We start from the raw sequence: 21,211 nt of genomic DNA on the forward strand, positions 1-21,211 counted from the left end.
TGGGGGCAACAGAGCGTCCCGGTCACTGCATGCCTTTCTGATGTCGTCACGGGTGGCGGCCATTACACAGCGCGTTTAGGAGGAAGGTCGGAAGCGCGACGAGTCAACGGAAAATTCATTAACGACAGATCGCGGATACCGTCCAAAGACAGAAATCCGTTTCCGTCAACCCTAGATATAAAACCACCGGTGACACGCATTAGGTGTTTAATGAGCAGATAGCCGAGTCGAACAGCAGTGTTTGGTGCTCGTGCGTCGGCCCGCGCGTGAGTGTGGCAGTGTTCAGTGCGCGCGCACTCACTGCTGATTCGGTCACCGCAGAATCCGTGAGAAACACCGCAGAATGGATGATAAAACCTTCACGAAAGAGTTAGACCAATGGGTCGAGCAGCTGAACGAGTGCAAACAGCTGAGCGAGAACCAAGTGCGAACACTCTGTGAGAAGGTAAAGAAAAGATCGAGTTTCATACATCATTAGCTTTTAATAAACATAAACCATAATATTAAACGTAAAAAGCGAACACCGTGTGAGTAAATAAAATGTATACATCATTATTATATCAAGCAAGCATCAAGATTATTTACACAATTTTTGATGCAATGATTGGGTTTACACACTGATATCTCCTCCTGGGACCCAGGAATAGAATTGTGTCCCCTGTAGTGGACACTATATTATTGTATTTCTCTCTCTGACAGCACGCATGCCACAGTTCTGAGTCTGTGTCCTGTAAAGAGACGATTCAGGGCTTTTCAGAGACACCAACTGTTGCACTCTTCTGGAAATATGATTTTATTTGATCATTTAATCTGACTAATTTTCAAATTGCTTGTCAAAAATCAACATCTCAAGAAAGTGTTATGGAGTTTCTAATCAAATATGACTTGATTTCATAGATGTCCACTGTACGACTTACAGCAGGTTTACCAGAGACACAACAAGTGAAATTATAGAGCAATGTTCCTATGAAATATTAACTATTATGGAAATGTTGCCAATTATAACTCCACATTATTATACTTATTTTTTCAGTACATGTTTCCCCAAGAACACATTAATATGCAGATTATATACAGTTCATATTTATATCACATTTCTTTAAAAAAAATTTTTTTTTCATTTGTTCCTTAAGTTCAAAACAATGAACAATGTAATGACATGAATATCTCAAATATTTCAAACATGAAATGCTAAACTAAAAAATATTTTTCTTCCTGCTTCTGAGGATGATATAAATTTTTAGCTGGTGAAAATTAGGCTACTTTTTGCGTATTAGTCTATATTCTGAATAGTGAAGTATGAATACTTTGTTTTGATTGTTTTTAAAGTTGTCAATAAGTCCTTCAACACAAGTATAGTGTTGCGTACAGTGAAACTGCTAGAGTACTCTTGTAACCCGCATTGAAAGGCTGAAGGAAAAAATGATGTCTGCTGATGTCCCATAATGGCTGAGGCAGATTGATTGGGCGATGTAAAATTTTTCTTCTACTACAGGGCTGTTGAATGCTTGATTCTGATTGGTTGAGAACGTTCTAAGGTGTGCAATTATTTTTAGGGAAACGCACGGCTAATGTAGTTCCAGGCAGGTCTTGACCGCATTACAGTTCCATATCACTTCGCGTAGTTAACTGTAATAACGGAAAATAGGATTCAATTCATAACAAGAAAAAACATTCAGCCCATGCTCTTGATCTGCAATTTTCGATGTCTAACTTCACAATCAATGGAAACATGCAGTTTAATTTTAATAAACAAAGTATATAGCACTATATAGTCAATAGAAAATTAAACTGAATAGGCCTATATAAATAAATTGAAAGTCCTGCTGCATGGGTTTTCGTAATTATTGCAGATAATAGGCTATAACAAATAAATAATTATTGATATGCCTATAGCCTACTTGTTAATAGGACTTTGTGTTTCATTTACTACTGTCAATATTAGGAAAAAAACATGAACGAACTAATTAAAATGAATTGAATTAATTAATAAATAATAACATTGAAGCACATGCCCTCTCTCTCTCTCTCTCTCTCTCTCTCTCTCTCTCTCTCTCTCTCTCTCTCTCTCTCTCTCTCTCTCTCTCTCTCTCTCTCTCTCTCTCTCTCTCTCTCTCTCTCTCTCTCTCTCTAATAACTGCATAAAGCCGGGGACACAGGGTGTACTCACATTAGCCAGTTTGAACCGTGCCCGGGTGCGTCTGACCACCAAAGCGCGGTTCGTTTGACTAGTGTGAGTGCTCCGAACCGTGCCCGGGCGCGGCTCGATTAGCCGGCCCTGGCCCGCTTGGAAGAGGTGGGCCAGAGAACGGTTCAGTTGGACTCGGGCGCGGTTCGCATGCAGTGTGAGCGCTAACCGGGCTGGAGCACGGAACAGGACGTGTGATCTACGGGAACTGTAGTCCGTAATCAAAGCTGCAAAGTCCTTGCTGCACTTCAGCTGGTAACTTTACCTTGCAAACCTCCTCATACGAGCAGCACGATTACGTGCAAATTTTCGTGCCACTAAGGCGACACATCTGTTTAATAACAGGCTGTGAGAGGGCTGTGGACCAAACGACACAAAATTATCCAAAAAGAAAACAGAGCGATGGACTCCATTGTGTTCAGAGAGCACGGCTCTTCTTGTTTATCCCGAAACCGTCGCACCATAATGACGTAAGCGTGCTCTGGCTGATTTGCTGAAACCCTATGTGAGTGCAGGCCAGAGGGGGAGTGGAAAGGGGGGACAATCGTACTCGGGCCCGGTTCATGGCAACCGTGCCTAGTGTGAATACACTCTTATTGTAAGGCCGGTTATGAATGTAATTTGATACTTTGTTATGATTGATCATGCCCAAACGCGTGTTCAGCGCGTTCAGTCTGTGTTTAAAATCTGCTGCAGTCGATGGAAACAGCATGTTTCAGCCAGTCGTTAAGTATGTCCAGCATTAGTCTGCTATCAGTGGCTCAAACCTCCGTTACTAACTCTAAAATGACGTTTTGGAATTAGCAACGGAGGCGTGGGATTAGATGCACAATAAATTAGTCCTACATACAAGAGCGTTTTAATGACAAAAACTTTACAAACGTCTTGAAATACATCATTTGAACAATGTTTCGATGTGTGGTAACTGTAGTATAAGCGGAATAATTGACTTCAGGCCGTTGAATTATTAGAAAAATAATGCACACCGAGGTTTAACGGCCACTCCGCTTCGCGTCGTGACCGCATTACCACCTCGGGTGTGCATTATTTTTCTAATAATTCAACGGGCTGTCGTCAATTATTCCTTACATATTGCTCACCAAAACGTGTCAATGATGCTCCTGATTTGCACTTTTTTTGTCACTGTCTACATTTAAAAGATTGTGATATGATACAGTGTAACAGTTATAGCATCATTTGACTGATGTAACGCCACAGCTGACACACGTCAATATTGATTTAGTCAGAAATGCCATTCTCATTTATGCGTGTTGTTTAGTTGCTCTAGTTTATTTAGGCCAGTGTTTTTTATATGCGTTTGTCATCATGTGCAGTCTCTGTAGTGTGGACTGTGCTGTTTGTGTGGTTGAACAGTGACCTCCAGCACACACACACTCGAGCTGCTTGGGTTTTTACACTCACCACTGTGTTGTGTACGTTACACATCTGGCTGACGTCAGGATGATCACTCTATGAATCTGGACTCTTCTGAGATGATCCAAAGAAAATGTGTGCAGTTTTCTGTTTGATATCACTGAAGGTGTTAATAATACAAGTTCATTAAAAATACAGGAAGTAACAAAGTGCAATCTTGCCATTAAAATGAGAAAATAAAGCCTTTTCGGTGGCTCAAACAGCTATGTGTTTCTGGATCAAACGTAGGATGGCTTTATCAGGAGTTCTTTACGGTGTTTAGGTGAGGATGGTTTTCATTTAGACAAAAAAAGAGTGATTTTTATTGTTGTTATAGACCTTATGCACCAGAGAAACGAGGGAGACGCCATCTTTAGAATATTGTCTTTGAACTTCCGTTTTTGCAGTCGCTCTGTATATTTCTATGGCATCGCTGTCCAGCAGTAATTAGCTGGTGAAGTTGATTTACTTATTGTAGAGTTAACGAAAGTTATCATGAGCATTGTAATGTTTATCATAAGCATTGTAAAGCATATGTCTTAACAAATGGACCTTGGAAATTTTTTTAACGAGCCGTTCATTCATAACTACGCAAGATCGCTGTGAAAATACAGACCGGAAGTCAAAAGACAACGAGCTCAGCGCTGAAAAGAGGCGTGGCTACATAAGGTCTATAGTTGCGGCTTTGTTACACACTGCGAGTAACTGTATCCTGTAGTGTGTGATAGAAAGCCTTATTGCTTTTATAAAACAGTTACTGCTTATTAAAAATATTGAGGTAACCATCGTTAATGTTAAAGAACATTTGTTAGGTGCCATTATTCTAGTAGATGATCTAATCCTGACAGAACATTTAACAAAAATAACCTTCCACATTAAAGGGTTAGTTCACCCAAAAATGAAAATGATGTCATTAATGACTCACCCTCATGTCGCTCCAAGCCCGTAAGACCTCCGTTCATCTTCAGAACAGAGTTTAAGATATTTTAGATTTAGTCCGAGAGCTTTCTGTCCCTCCATTGAAAATGTATGAACGGTATACTGTCCTTGTCCAGAAAGGCAATAAAGACATCATCAAAGTAGTCCATGTGACATCAGTGGGTTAGTTAGAATGTTTTGAAGCATCGGAAAAACATTTTGGTCCAAAAATAACAAAAACTACGACTTTATTCAGCATTGTATTGTCTTCCGGTTCTGTTGGGGATCCGCGTTCACGAGTCCGCAGTGACGCTGATGACGTAAGACGCTGCTGTCGTGTATCTGGTGCGTCCGTGTATTCGGGTTCAAATAAATATGGCTGGGCAAAAAAATGCAAGTCTTCCTCTGTGTGGAAATCCTTAGACATGTTTGTGAAGATTGTTTTGTTTCCAGGGCAAAAAAATGCAAGTCTTCCTCTGTGTGGAAATCCTTAGACATGTTTGTGAAGATTGTTTTGTTTCCAGCGTGCGTCTCCCTCAGACAGTAAACGAAGCTCGGGCGCACCAGACACACGTCAGCAGCGTCTTACATCACGAAACGGTGATGTTTAAATAGCACGTCCAGATCCCCAACAGAACCGGAAGACAATACAATGCTGAATAAAGTCGTAGTTTGTTATTTTTGGACCAAAATGTTTTTCCGATGCTTCAAAACATTCTAACTAACCCACTGATGTCACATGGACTACTTTGATGATGTCTTTATTTCCTTTCTGGACAAGGACAGTATACCGTTCATACATTTTCAATGGAGGGACAGAAAGCTCTCGGACTAAATCTAAAATATCTTAAACTGTGTTCTGAAGATGAACGGAGGTCTTACGGGTTTGGAGCGACATGAGGGTGAGTCATTAATGACATCATTTTCATTTTTGGGTGAACTAACCCTTTAAGACATTATGAAGCAACATTGAGGTATTGCTTAATCACACAGAGGTGTTTTTCATAACTGTCAGCGAGATAGCATGTTACCCATAAAGCTCTTCAAGAAGAGCAGAGAAAAGCTTTTTTTCATTGAGTTTGAGTCAATGTGTCTTGAAAACATGATGCCTTTTGTGTTGTTTGTAGTTTAAGAATGTCACATATATGCTGAAATGGCAATAGTATTGAGCACTCGAGCATGTCCAAATCTCCCCATGTAATCATCTACTATGGGTAAAAAGGGGTAAAAGTAAAGAAAACTCTGTTCCCTGCTGTACTAAATAGAAATTGGACCAAAGGTCTCTCTCTCTCTCCCCCTCTCTCTCCATGGAGAAACACTCATACGGTCTCCATGGTGACGGGGGTTGTTCTCTCCGCAGATATTGATTTGATTTCACAGTGCTACAGATGCACAGACATGCACGTCCATCAGATAAGCACTGTGGTGGCTTTTAATATTTCATATCTTTGCATGTTTAAGAGCTGCTTGTGGTCTTGAGGATTTTCAGCGTGGTCTAACTGTAGACAGTGGACGTGTCAGAGAGATTTGGGAGCATGCATTTATAATATCAAACAAGATTTTTTTACATTTTCTGATGATGGTTTGAGTGCTGCTTGCCTGGTCTCTTTAAAAAAAACACGAGTGAGTTCATGTCCAGACAACTGGTGTACTGTTGGTTCAGCTCACTAAATGAGAGGAGTAGTGCCTCTTGCATTATCAGACACCGTTAATAAATGTTCAACGTTGTCTAAACCAGTCTTGAGTTGTGTGGAATAAGGCTGGATGTTTGTGGCTTTGTAAATGTTGTGGTCAGGTGTTTGACTGCTGCGTGTGCTGGAGGTTAGCCCAGGCTCGGCACGCACTGAATGCTTTCACTACACCTATTTTAGGCCGCCAAACATGTTCAGGCTGAAATGGTTTTGAAGGGTCGAAATCATTGACTGAAACGGTGATGTTTAAATAGCACTGCTGCAATGTTGCAGTTTGACTGTTGAGTGTCTGTTTCATGCACACAAAGTGGATGAACTACAGCAGTTAATGCGTCAGCTAGGGCTGGGCCATATGACAAAAGTTCTTTCACGATATGAGAGATTTTGTTTCACGATAATATATATATATATATATATATATGTCACTATACTTATTCAGAGCAGTGAGTGATTTTCTCTTTTGTTTGATTCACATTGACACTGACAGCAGCAGGTTTATAAGGCTGCTGTCACTTTAAGACTGAATGCACTGATCTAATATACTGATAAAGGTGCTTTATGTAATTTGGGTGCTTAACTCCCTTAATTAAGTCATTATCCAGAAGTTAAACAAAAATGTAATGAATTTAGACACATTTTTTTGTGGATGCACTGCTTTTGAAAATTTTTCTTGTGGCACACTACGTTTTAATGACAGCGAACAGTGCTAGTAGGCGCATTATAATTCCTCTTTGAATATCTCTCGCGAGAACAATAAATGATGAACACTTGACTCTGAGCCGCTGCTGGATTGGTTCGGTCCATTGGCCGGTTTGCGAGGGTCCGATGGCACAGTACTGTACACCCGCTGCTGTTGATGTCGTGCGCAGACAGACTGTAGCCTAATGATAACTCCTCCTGTGATCTTCACTACGTTAGGAAAAATACCAGTGTATTTGAGGGATAGAATTTGAAAGAAACGGTAAGATTTGCATGTTTTTTTGAATGTTTTTGACTGCTGAGTCAGACAATTGTATTTACACTAAGTAATATATTTGATTTGTTTTAAGCTATAAAAAATATTATTTGGTCAGTGGTAAAGAATGAGAATAACTCAAGGAAGTTTTCTTTGAAAAGTATTTTATATGGCTCTTATTGATATTTTGATATAGTATACCAAATTATTTTTATTAATGTAATTTTATTGCACACATGCTGTTTATCGACCGTATCTCATTTTCCTAATGTCTTGTACCATTAAACTTGATATCACGTAGTTGGGGAATATGCATAAGGAAATGATATGCAGATGAGGCATAAGCTCCATATATGGTTATTTCGGGGTGGGGACGCATGTGCACACAATCTTCCGCTGACTGGGTTTTATAAGGGGGATATTGCACTGGTTCTGGCTTATGCATGGTTTTATAAATCTGCAAAGTTTTTTCCGTATGCAACATCTAGCTTTTGTGCGTATGCACGCTTCTACGGGAAGTTTTCTACACGAGGCCCTGGTCTGTGACTGATGCGCTGTCCTGTTCTCACATCCACAGGCTAAAGAGATTCTCACGAAGGAGTCGAATGTGCAGGAGGTGCGCTGCCCTGTCACAGTGTGTGGAGATGTGCACGGCCAGTTTCACGACCTCATGGAGCTCTTCAGAATCGGTGGGAAGTCACCTGACACCAACTACCTGTTCATGGGCGACTATGTAGACCGAGGATATTACTCAGTGGAAACAGTCTCACTGCTTGTTGCACTAAAGGTACATTTACTACATTTGCTGTGATGGTCTCGCAAACATTTCAGAATTCTTGACTCTTTGTGTTCACTGCGTTTGTAGGTTCGCTATCCAGAACGCATCACGATATTGCGAGGAAACCACGAGAGCAGGCAGATCACACAGGTGTATGGTTTCTATGACGAGTGCTTGAGGAAATACGGCAACGCAAACGTCTGGAAGTATTTCACAGACCTCTTTGACTACCTCCCCCTCACAGCCCTGGTGGATGGGCAGGTGAGGAATCCTCTTCTGAGAAATACACATTATAACATTAACACCAGAACCGACATTACTTCTGACACCTGCTGATGGCTGTTGATAACTCATATAACTCTCTCTCTGTCAGATCTTCTGCCTGCACGGTGGTCTCTCTCCATCCATAGACACGCTGGATCACATCCGTGCGCTGGATCGTCTGCAGGAGGTGCCACATGAGGTCAGTACAAGTAACACACATCGCATCCACACACTACTGGCTGAATCCTGCAGCTTCACATTTTGTTTTATTTATATAGCACATAAAATGCTTGTTACAACCGGCTCAAGATTTTAACCTGAACGAGAGGGAACAGAGACGTGCAATTAGTGAAAGAATACATTTATTCAACTAAATAAACATAATTACAAAAGATACTGTAATCAGTATAAAGTCCGCACCAAGAAAAACGTGATGTAAAAATGTTTTGTTTGCATTTCTTATCTCCTTATGTCGCTAGTAATCACACTCAATGTATTTTTTTTTTTCAAAACATCCCATAATTTCTAAAATATCGGCCTCTACCAAATGGTTGATGTCACTTAATGGTAAAAAATGGTACCGGAATTCATACACATACTTTGCCATTCTTTTTCATTGCCCATCATAATTTATGATCAAAACTTTTTCTAATCTTGACAAAACACATTGTCAGAAAGGTCTGAGTCTCGAGGTTCCATATTTTGTGACAGAAGTGATATCTGGACAGAAATTTATTAATTTGTTACAACAGAATGCATACAATCAATGTTATTTGTCATTGTTGGTATTACGCCTAAACAAAATCTCATGGGAACTTCAATTTTTGTGATATCAACTTCAAATTTGCAACACAACTTGGTTCGATATATGGCTTTGATGTTATAGTAATTTTATAGTAAAAAATATTTTGTAAAATATATATTTTATATAAAAGAAAAAATATTAAGTACAGTATATTTGATTTAATGTAAATTTAAAACTTCCATAACTTTTTCATACTTTTTGAAGTGCTTTTACTTCAGCAATAATCTGCTGAGTGTTTTCTTTAAAACAAGACCAAACTTAGGTCTTTATTCCAAAGCATTCTTGAATTACAATCAAGTTTTAATAGTGCATTGTAATATCCATTCTCAAAAAGGGGGGTGACAGTTAACCGTTATGTGCCAAATTAACTGTTTGGATGAGCATGGTTTTGAAAAATTATTAAAAGCATACTTAAGTTTTTTCATGATACCAAGTAACATAATTTTTTAAAGTTACACTTGCAGTGTAATATGTAAAAAAAAAAATGCTTTGCTTGCAAAATTTCACCAAAAACAGTTCACATGGCTGGGGTGACTTATTTGTTTCTGACATCCATGTAAGTTTTGTGACAAGTGCTGTTGATTGACACTGTGACATCTAGTGGACTTTTTTTGCATAACATACCTCAACCAGATGGTAGAGATGGCTCAATCAGTTTGAGTTAAGTTAGGTAATCCTAGGGGTGTGACGGTTACTATATAACCGTGAGACCAACCGTTAACTGTCACCCCCCTTTTTGAGAATGGATATTACAATGCACTATTAAAACTTGGTTGTAATTCAAGAATGCTTTGGAATAAAGACCTAAGTTTGGTCTTGTTTTAAAGAAAACACTCAGCAGATTATTGCTGAAGTAAAAGTTGAACACCGTCATTAGAACTCTATAACCGCCAAAACCGTGTTATTAAAATATTTTTTACAAACATTTTTTAACGTAGAGAATGTTTAAATACTAATATCAGCTTACGAGGGAAACGGAGGCAGAGTTAGTGGTGCTTCGGAGGCTGCTGCAGGAGATGATTCGGGAGATGTCTGTGCCCCTTTACCGATCAGAGCGTGCGCTGACACGGAGTAAAGCCTTGTTTATACTCCGCATCCGCACGAGCGCGAAGATGCGCGCGGCAAAAATGATGCATTGGGTGCGCAGGACCGGCAAGACCCCATTTCGCTTGGCTGTGTGCACAGCTTTTTTTGTAACAGCGCGCGTGGCGCAGCATTCGATATGGAAGTAAAATAATGTCAAATGTTTTTGAAATAAAAAGCCTGTTGAATTGCACTACTTGAAAAAAATAGGCATTGCAATTAACCATGCTTGCATTTTAATGCATTGTATTTTTAGGGCTTGCATTTTTAATGGGCTGAAATTCAACATGGTTGAATATTTAAGCTGTGAATATTTCAATTAAAAACATTTCAAACACATTTTCATTATTAAAAATTCAAAAATCCATATTCACCATTCATATTTCATTTCCAAAATATTCAAACTGTTTAAAAATACAACCAATAATATTCAATAGGCAATTTTCGGTCCATTTTATTTCGCTTTGCAAATTCGCTTCCACAAATTCAGTGGTTCAAATTCGACAGTAAATTCAAAATTGACGTCCAGGAACTGCAGGAAAAGCAGTAGATTGCCGAGCATACTCTCCATCTGCTGTTAGTCGACCTCACCATCAGATGGTGCAAAAGCGCTTGTTGTTGACGAAGACATTCATTCATAAAATGGAAATTATTATCTGTGACAGTATATGCGGAAAAGATGATAAACACACAAAAGCTGTGTTTATGTTTCATTCAATAACTTCATTGTTACTTTCCCTGTGTATTCTACATGTCATCAGCTTTCTCTATCATGAACAGGATTATGATCGGTTTCCCTCAATACCTCATACTCAAGGATTCCCTTTCCGTTGGGACAAAACGCTTAGCACATACAGTGATATGAAAGACCAATCTTGCACCTTATTGGGGATGTAGGCTGTAGGCTACTATATAGGCTACAGGCAAGATGATTGTAAACTTTACGCGCAAAGTTTCATGCTGAGCGTTTCGTGATATACTGGCATAAAATCAACACTTGATCAATTAATACTAACACTTTCTATTCTATTCTATTTTCTCTCTCTCTCTCTCTCTCTCTCTCTCTCTCTCTCTCTATATATATATATATATATATATATATATATAAAATGTCCTAAAATGCCTACGTGTATTGCATTAGCTTAAACTGGGATCATAGCACTTGCATATTGTTGTCCTCCTATTGTTAGTTCAACTGTAAATCGCTTTGGATAAAAGCGTCTGCTAAATGACTAAATGTAAAATTTGCTTGACATTGGACATTCGCGAAGTTAGGGACCGTCTCTAAAGTTGCATACAACATTGGCATGTACGTTTCTAACTTCAATAGCAAACTTAAATTTATTTGAATAAATATCAAAAATCCAAAGGGTGCATATTATGCCTGACACTACATTAACACTTTACAGTTGGTTTTATGACTGTAAGTCGTTCTATTCAAATGCTATTGAAGTTAGAAACGTGTATACCAAAGTCGTATAAACTTTAGAGACGGTCCCTAAATGTGCGAATGTCCAACATCAAGCCATCTTTATGCAAGTCTATCACTGGGAAACGCTCAGCTGTGCGCGTTATTCTGAGTTCTTCTGCTTGCCTGTGAGTTTGGACTTTTACATCACTAGTCCATTAAGCTACGTTAAGCGTTGTATATGTCCAGCAGGGGAATCCTGAAGTATTGAGGGAAACCCTAATAGCCTGCATGCAGCACATCGCCACAATGTAAAGTTAAGGCAACTAAACAACCAAGAGAAATACATGTCAACCTCAAAAATGTAACATTGGATCTGTATATACGCATCGGGGAATAACATTATGATCTCGTTCACGGTAGAGAAATATGCATGTAGGCTACACAGGAAAAGTAACCGTGAAGGCACCGAATTTAACAAAAACAGACGTCATAATAATCACAAATAAACTTACATTGCTGTAAATGAGTTTTATGAATGAATGACTTGCTCTAATTTTTCTTGTCTTCGTCAACAACAAGCGCTTGCACCCCCTGCTGGTGAGATCGACTAACAGCAGATGGAGATTATGCTCGGCAATCTTTTGCTTTTCCTGCAGTTAATGGACGTCAATGTTGAATTTACTGTCGAATTTGAACCACTGAATTTGTAGAAGCGAATTTGCAAAGCGAGATAAAATGGACCGAAAATTGCCTGTTGAATATTATAGGTTGTATTTTTAAACAGATAGAATATTTTGGAAGTGAAATATGAAGGTTGAATATGGATTATTGAATTTTTAATAATGAAAATGTGTTTGAAATGTTTTTAATTGAAATATTCACAGCTTAAATATTCAACCATGTTGAATTTCAGCCCATAAAAATGCAAGCCCTAAAAATACAATGCATTAAAATGCAAGCATGGTTAATGCAATGCCTATTTTTTTCCAAGTAGTGCAATTCAACAGGCTTTTTATTTCAAAAACATTTGACATTATTTTACTTCCATACTCCGAGGTTGAACGACTTCAAGCCGAATCTGCCTGAGCATGTACGTCTCACCGCACCGGCACCCGGTTTGCGCGTCTAAATTGCAAAGTTCATTGCAATGTTTTTTTTTTTTTAAGGTTTTGTTTACTGTGTGTGATTTATTTAAAACAAAGCACGTTCACTTCTAGTTGACTTGCTGCTAATTTTAAATAAACGTAGAGCAAGTAGCTAGTCGGTGTGTGCTCGTTTATTCAAACTAAGTTGTCCTATAACCGACGAACGTCGCAATGCATTCCCCCCCCGGACGACGACGGTTATGTTACGAGCCGTCACATTTGACTCGCGTCATAACCGTCATCGCCGATTCTGAAACCGGCACACCCCTAAGTAATCCTCTCAATAAAATATAGTGACTCAAAATGTGCTCAACCCTTTGGTTGAGCAGACAGTTAAAGGGTTATTAATTGAAGTTAGTAGTGAAGGTGTGCATGAAAGAGGAGTGTAAGCTTAAAGGGGTCATATAATGCCATTTTTGTACAAGGTAATATGAATCTTAATGATCTATATGAAAACTTTGTAATATACTTTTATTAACAGTTCTCATTAGTATTATAAGAACACTAATTTTAGCTGGTCAAAAACAGCTCTGTTTTCAGCACACCGTTTCAGTGCATATGTCTTTAAATGATAATGAGCTTTGCTCACTCCGCCCCTCTGTTCTGTTGTGGGTTTTGGTTTTGACTCAACCGCATGTGGAGTGTTGCTTTGACAACAGTTGAGGGTATATTTTGGAACAAGAATGGCAGCGGGAGTCTCTGAGGACACATCTGTGCAACCGTACCAATTTGAACCGGAGTCGGACCCGGAACAAGATGACTGCCCCGAAGAAGTTGGACAATTAAGTCTCGAACAGTACGTTTCTGAATGGTTGGTTAACGTAATGTCACGTAATGTACACCTGCGTACACAGTTTTTAATAACACATTATTAACCATAACGCGTTGTTTATTATAAACGTGGGATTATGAATTATGTCGAGAACGTTGTAACGTTACATAGAAAACATGCCGTAATGTACCCTGAGTGTAAACATTAGCCGCATTCATCGTGAAGCATGCAAGCGTTTTGCAAAGATTAATATTTAAAGGTTAATAAAACGTTACACTCACTTCTTCTGGAGGTGCAGGAGGAACACAAATAGTTGGTACCGATTCTGTTTTCAGGACCAGCTTCTTAGCAAAACCAGATTTAAACTGACCCTCGTTTATAAAGCAGTCTGGTGAGAAATGATTAGCGCAAACATAAAAGAATTTACGTTGATCGTTGGGAATATTCCCTTAAAAAATAAAAATCAGCCACTGCGTCTTCAGCGGTTCAAATTTAGGAACATTAAAATGACTACAGTGTTCCTTATTACAGCCAAGAACAGAACACCACAATCGCTTAGATGCCATTCTGCTCCAGTGTATCAACAATGGCGGACTACGATGACAGCTCGCTCAGGGCGGGTCTGTGTTAAAACGCTGCTGCTCCTATTCAACCTGTACATGCTCCCAATGAGCCAAATAATGAGAAAGAACCAAATCGCTTACCATAGCTATGCAGACGACACACAGCTCTACTTATCCCTATCGCCTAACGATTACAGCCCCATTGACTCCCTTTGCCAATGCATTGATGAAGTAAACAATTGGATGTGCCAAAACTTTCTTCAGTTAAACAAAGACAAAACTGAAGTCATTGCGTTTGGAAACAAAGATGAAGTTCTCAAGGTGAACGCATACCTTCAGTCTAGGGGTCAAACAACTAAAAATCAAGTCAGGAATCTGGGTGTGTCTCTGGAGTCAGACCTTAGTTTCAGTAGTCATGTCAAAGCAATAACTAAATCAGCATATTATCACCTGAAAAATATTGCAAGAATTAGATGCTTTGTTTCCAGTCAAGACTTAGAAAAACTTGTGCATGCTTTCATCACCAGTAGGGTGGATTATTGTAATGGACTTCTCACTGGCCTTCCCAAAAAGACCATAAGACAGTTGCAGCTCATACAGAACGCTGCTGCTAGGATTCTGAGCAGAACCAGAAAATATGAACACATCACACCAGTCCTCAGGTCTTTACACTGGCTGCCAGTTACATTTAGGATTGATTTTAAAGTATTATTACTGGTATATAAATCATTCAATGGCCTAGGACCTCAATACATTGCAGATATGCTCAGTGAATATAAACCCAACAGATCACTCAGATCATTAGGATCACATCGGCTAGAAATACCAAGGGTTCACTCTAAGCATGGCGAGTCTGCTTTTAGCTATTATGCCAGCCGCAGCTGGAACCAGCTTCCAGAAGAGATCAGATGTGCTCCTACAGTAGTCACATTCAAATCCAGACTCAAAACACATCTGTTTAGCTGTGCATTTACTGAATGAGCACTGTGCCACTGTTCGTCCGACTGTTTGCACTGTATTTTATTTTATGTTTAAATTATTCTGATTTCTGTATTTTATCTTTTATTCTAAACTGTTTTAATTATTCTGATTTCTTTTGATTATTTTAATTTCTTCTATGTAAAGCACTTTGAATTACCATTGTGTATGAAATGTGCTATATAAATAAACTTGCCTTGCCTTGCCTTGCTGTCAATTATCAATCGTGGGAGGGGCGTCCGATTTAGTGACGTCACAAAATCGAACGGCTCAATTTGAGGCAGGGGAAAACGTATAAGGAGATTAAAACAAAAACACTGGAAATATATATATATATATAGCCCTGCAAATGAGCCTCAGGTGGAAAAAAACACACCTTTTAACCAAAAACACAGGCCCAGCATGCACTGTGACCTAACAGTGCTGAACAACACACAAAACTGAGAAACACAGGGAAAACCACACATTCATGACAGAAGCTTACAGTCAATTGAATACCAAGGAAAAAATTTTTTTAAGGACTGTGGCGATCTGATTCCACAGTCTAGGGGGGGTCTCCAGGCTCGATCTCCAGATCGCGATTAAAGCATAGAGGAGAATAGAGAGAAGTCTCTTATCACCAGACCTCAGATTTCGTGTGGGATTGTATAGACAAATAGCTTGGTGCCAGATTATTTAAGGTTTTAAAAACATGAAGAATTTTAAACTCAATTCTAAAATGCACAGGTAACCAAATGCAGATATTTTAAAATTGGAGTAACGTGATCGAATTTACGTTTGCCTTTGAGGAATTTTGCAGTGGCATTTTGCAGCAATTGGAGACGAGCGATGGAGGATGTGGACATGCCATAGTAAAGTGAGTTATAGTAATCCAAACGAGACGTAATGAGCGCATGGATAGCAATCTCTATGGTTTTATCAGAGAGAGAGAGGATTTCATCTTAGAGAGAAGACATTGCTGAAAAAAACATGAGCTAATAACCGCTTGAAGAAATGTCACTCACTGAAAGGAATCGATGTTTCCTTAAAGTCTGTGTAAAGCATATTAAATGTGTTTTGTGCTATTAACCACCCAGCCAAATTTGAATGATAAAATAAGCGCCAAGTAAATTAAAATAATTGATCTAAATCTTGAAAAAATAAGCAGTATTCTCTCAGTGAATTCCAGTTGTTTCTGATGTAAGTTTGTGAAACTCTCCGGTGTAAAATGTTCACTGCAGAGGCGACTGGTGACTCAAGGTGACTGCATTAACCCCCCTCTTCCTGATATCATTGTTTTTAGCAGATTTAAATAAGGAGACTGAGCTGTTTTGTAAATTATCGCAGCCAGGTAATATGCATTTACGTGACGAAGGAATAGCTAGCTAGCAAACTGTAGGCTGTAGTAACTAATAGTACTGACAGTAACATTCGATTGAGTGGGCGAACCACAGTGCGTCATCGAGCCATGATTTCAGCCCACAAAAGTGGGGAAAAACTGTTTACCGGTCTAACTCCACAATTCAGAACTACATTCAAAGTCTTTGTAATGTTTTTTCTGCAATACATTTCTTACATTTATAATGTGTTTAGAAACAAATCTCTGAATTGCCTTAACACTGACTTTAAGTGTTTGTAGCATTAGGGTTTGAAAGTTTCAGGTTTTAGTCTGAGTGAAATGTTGTATCAACTGCACTGCCGTTGCCATGATGATTTGGCACATATTCTCTAGTTGAATTAACTGTGAGAGAAGAAAGAAAATAATGTTTAAAGGGCTTAATTCACTGCTGGCAAAATGGACTTTTAATAAAACCTGGCTGTCTGTGCAGTAGAAGCACTGTAAACTTTGTTGCATCTGGGAACACAACCATCTTCACATATTTGTGGTTTTCCGTGAAATTAAATGGTCTGTGGTTTAGGCTAACGTTTGAAAATTAAGACGACCAAAAATACTTTAGTGAAATTTACAATTGCAGTCTAATATTCTTTTATTATTATTAATATTATTATAAATTCTTTTTAAATACTTATTATTTTACAGTGAAATGTTACCAGAATAATATAAATTTTTTAAAAATAATTTTATATTTGAATAAATATAGTGTAGCCCTAGATTGGTGTGTCTGGCCTGTCCACACTAATTTGTGAGTGTGGACTAGTCTGACTCACAAATTAGTGAGACTATCACTAGTCTGTTGTGAGAGCAAAAGCGCTGGATCAGATGAACTGCAGGATGAAATCTGAAGATATGCAGAGAAGGAAGTAGAAGACAGGAAACGTGCGCTTGTGGTGCATCTCCATCAGATCCCGAGCTCGTGAATCAGTATATCGTGTTCATGAATTCGGCACTTAAAAAAGACAGTAAGGATCCTGGCTCACTACACATTAAGACACTGATGACTCTATTTCCAGTGACATGATAACATCCTCGTACAACATTATTACTGGTATTTATGAACAACAGCAGAACTAATATTTATTTTATTTTTTATTTTATTTAAAGTATGATAAAAATATTGCATGTTTTATATATATATATATATATATATATATATATATATATATATATATATATATATATATATGTGCAACATTTTAAATGCTGGAAATAAATTATAAATGTTTGCTATATTATGTTCATTACCTGTCAAAGTGATGTATGTTTATGCTGACATAATAAAATAAATGGTTTGTATTTTACAAAAAATCTATCACGTGTCTCTGCGTGTAGTGAGTCGGCTCACGTGATTTATGTTTTGCGCTTCAGAGCTTCTGTTAAGGGAACATAGTGAGCGTCGATGCTCCATGGTTTTCACAGTGCATTTTGGGACTTTTTAGGGAGTGAATGTTTCAGTGCCCTGGAAGGATTCTGTGATTGAGACGGACCTTAAAATGGCCGACTCCCTGATCAGTGTGCTGACTAGTGAACCAGCACCCGTTGTTTATGGCAGGGGTCCCTCATGTTTGATTCAACGTGCCGCAGTGGTCAAAGACACATAATCTAGTACATGTTTACATAGGCAAACAGCTCCGGCTGAAAGAAAAATGTGAATAGAGGGCTGTTCACATGACACAGCACTAGTTGAACAATGTTGTATTGTTAGTTGCATGTATAAATAGACACCAGCCTTGATTTCATCTCTGTGTCCTGATACTGTTTTACTGGAATACTGGAGCAAATTATTCTTTCTGAACTAATCCAATTGAATCTTAAGCTCCGCCTATTTTACCAACCTGTATGTCCAGTTCATCAGAAACAAAAACACTCCATAATGCTCCAAATGATTTGCTTCGCTAGTTCTGATTTTAAATAGCCTACAGAAATACGGGACACATGTCGTCATAACTAAAATGTGTCTCAGGTCAGCGTGTTGCTGTTCAGCTGTTAGCTAGCAGGATGAACGGCTGTAGCTCACGCTCATTCAACCTCACCTGCAGTGCATTATGGGCTTTCGTCTGCCCTTATCAAGATCAGATTCATGTTGAGCTGAACTCTCGTGACTGTCCAGACCTGTAGAACCTTCTCCTCAACTTTCATTAGCTCTTCAGATGAAGAAACCTGCATACCAGCTGTACTTGTGAATGTTGAGAGTAATTCAAGAGTGTATAAGATGCATGTTATCTGTACAACACAGGTTATCGTGAAGGCTCGTGAGGGGATTGGCTGTAAGTCAGTGTGTGTGTGTGTTCCAGGGCCCAATGTGTGACCTGCTGTGGTCAGACCCTGATGATCGTGGTGGCTGGGGGATCTCTCCTCGAGGAGCGGGTTACACCTTTGGACAGGACATTTCTGAGACCTTCAACCACGCTAATGGCCTGACTCTAGTGTCCCGCGCACATCAGCTGGTCATGGAGGTGAGACACACACTCCAGCTCCTCACAACCCTTCAGTGGAGTAACAGTTCGGATCAGACAAACAACTTGTTTTCCCCTAGGGTTACAACTGGTGTCACGACAGGAACGTTGTCACTATCTTCAGCGCGCCGAACTACTGCTATCGCTGTGGGAACCAGGCAGCCATTATGGAGCTGGATGATACTCTCAAATATTCGTTGTAAGTTACAATTATTATGATAATCTTACAAATATGTTCTCTCATATAAAGTGTGATGTCAAGAACCTGTCTGAACCATATTTCATTTGTTTTACTTAAAGAATGAAAATGAAGCCTGTTTCTAGGAATATAAAGATTTTCCACCGCATTATCTTCATATTGTGGCTTTTGAAGTGCACTATTACGCCTTTTCAGATATTAACGTTCATGTAGGGTGTAATATAGTTATTTGTTAACGTAACATTGGCAAAGTTTTGAAGATCAAAGTGTATGACGCATAAAGTTATTGTCTCCTACAAGAAGTGATTCTGAATTGCCGAAACTGATCATCAGTAATTCCAGTCTCTCATCCGTTGCACGTCTGCATAATCCCACCTATGGTCTTCATTGGCAGTCTATGAACAACATCTAATTTGACCTGCCCTCAAACATTGTAGTTGTGTCTGAAAGCAACGTGTTGAGAAGTTTTCCACTTCTGCTGAAATTCATATAGTAAAACTGACGCCATCGTTACGGTTCGGATCATTGTGCATCAAGCGCTGAAGAAGATCCAGAGCTGAAATTCAGATATGATAATGAGTTTAGTTTCCGACACGTGCTGTAAGTGATCGACCAATCACAGCAGACTAGGCCGTCTGACCGAGCAGAGGTACTGAATTCTTGATCGAACCGTTGATCGACGAGCTGATGCTACAATGTATGTTATTAGAAAATGAAAGTGTTTTTTGCATGGAGACTCCAAAACACAATTAGGAGTTATTATACTTTTAAAATAGTATAATAGACACTTAAACCATATTGCTGCAAAACTCTCATTGCTGCAATGCTAACTGTCTTATTCTGTGTAATTGTTGACAAACTTCAAGTGACACGATTGAAGCCGGTTCTCTGAACACTTCTGCCATCGGTTCAGCTGAACCGCCCGAAGTTCAAATAAACGGAGCAATGTTTTCATAGCACCAGTGTTGGACACTTCAGGGAAATCAGCCTAAAATGTCTCACTGAATATTAAACCAGGATAGGAGAAAGTAAGAAGAAATGACTTGCAATAATGACTCACTAATAATCATCGCCATTGAGAATAGGGGGAATTAATTGCTATTAAAATGTCACAATGCAAAAAAATCTTAGTAGTCCTAAAATGATGCTTCATTTTCATAAATGCTTCATTCTGCTGCAACATGTTATTTCTTTCTTGTTGAGGTTTTGGAGTGAAATGTGACAGTACAGGTTTTCATGAGCTGTATTTTCCTCTCTCAACCCCCCCCCCAGTCTTCAGTTTGACCCGGCTCCTCGACGCGGAGAGCCCCACGTCACCCGCCGCACCCCCGACTACTTCCTATAAGCCTGAGACCTGATGCAACACCAAACATTAGGACAATTCCAGACACGCATACATCTATTCTACATCTACAATGTGTATATAAAATGGGGGAGATGTTCTGACACAACACTAACACGGACCAAAATGTGCCATACAAGCATTTAATGCCCAAATCTGATCGCTCTGTCTCAGTACTGCTACAAAGTGTCTCGTTTTAGCATATAGTGCAAATTGCCTGCTGTATACAATGAATAGAGATGTTCCCTTCGTTCTTGAATTGTAAATTACTCGGAGTAAAAAAACAAGCAAGTGACTAGCTTTCTCTCTTACAGTATCACTGGAAAAACATGGCAATGCCAGGCATGTGAAAAACGGTAACATTTTATACAAGTGCACAAGCTGACATTCTTTCCTTCTGTATTCACCCAAAAAAACAACACACACATTCAAATAAATCCTATCGGGAAGGAATGTCGAAACCGAAGGACGTGCCTCTTCCGTTCTGGGAGTGAACACACACAAGTGTACATGGACTTTATTTGACTGTCCCTTTGTCTAATCTTACTATTTTCTTTTCTTTTGTTTCCTGTCTTCTGTGTATTTGTTAATAAGTGATGGCCTCTTCTTTGGTGTATTTGAACTAATAAAGTACTTTTAATCGCAAGCTACTCCAAAACCACACACTGGTAGTGCTTTTATTGACATTTGTGAATTGTTGTCTTTAGTGATAGTAAAACCATACTTGCATAACGTGAAACGGTTTTATTTCTGTAATTTCCGTCAAAGATTGACTGGATCATGAAGTGTTTTTGTTTTCTATACTGGAATGATGCAGGTCATTGTTCAGGCTTTGAAACTACACACTCTTTCTCCATTCATAGATGGTCTGA

At 39.0% G+C, this 21,211-nt stretch overlaps 1 protein-coding gene across 1 annotated transcript; it reads left to right on the plus strand.

Annotated features, from left to right (window-relative positions):
- The first annotated feature begins 29 nt into the window (after window positions 1-29).
- ppp2cb (protein phosphatase 2, catalytic subunit, beta isozyme) lies at window positions 30-20,997 on the plus strand. The gene is made up of 7 exons (XM_077243427.1): window positions 30-445; window positions 7,743-7,952; window positions 8,031-8,204; window positions 8,317-8,406; window positions 18,637-18,798; window positions 18,879-18,997; window positions 20,270-20,997. The coding sequence occupies exons 1-7, from the start codon at window positions 344-346 to the stop codon at window positions 20,340-20,342; spliced, it is 930 nt and encodes a 309-aa protein (XP_077099542.1). The 5' UTR covers window positions 30-343; the 3' UTR covers window positions 20,343-20,997.
- The last annotated feature ends 214 nt before the right edge of the window (window positions 20,998-21,211 follow it).

The sequence above is a fragment of the Siphateles boraxobius genome, unplaced genomic scaffold (genome assembly GCF_051911475.1).
Source record: "Siphateles boraxobius isolate OS27281-9 unplaced genomic scaffold, OSU_SipBor_1 25, whole genome shotgun sequence".
In the NCBI taxonomy this organism is placed as follows: domain Eukaryota; kingdom Metazoa; phylum Chordata; class Actinopteri; order Cypriniformes; family Leuciscidae; genus Siphateles; species Siphateles boraxobius.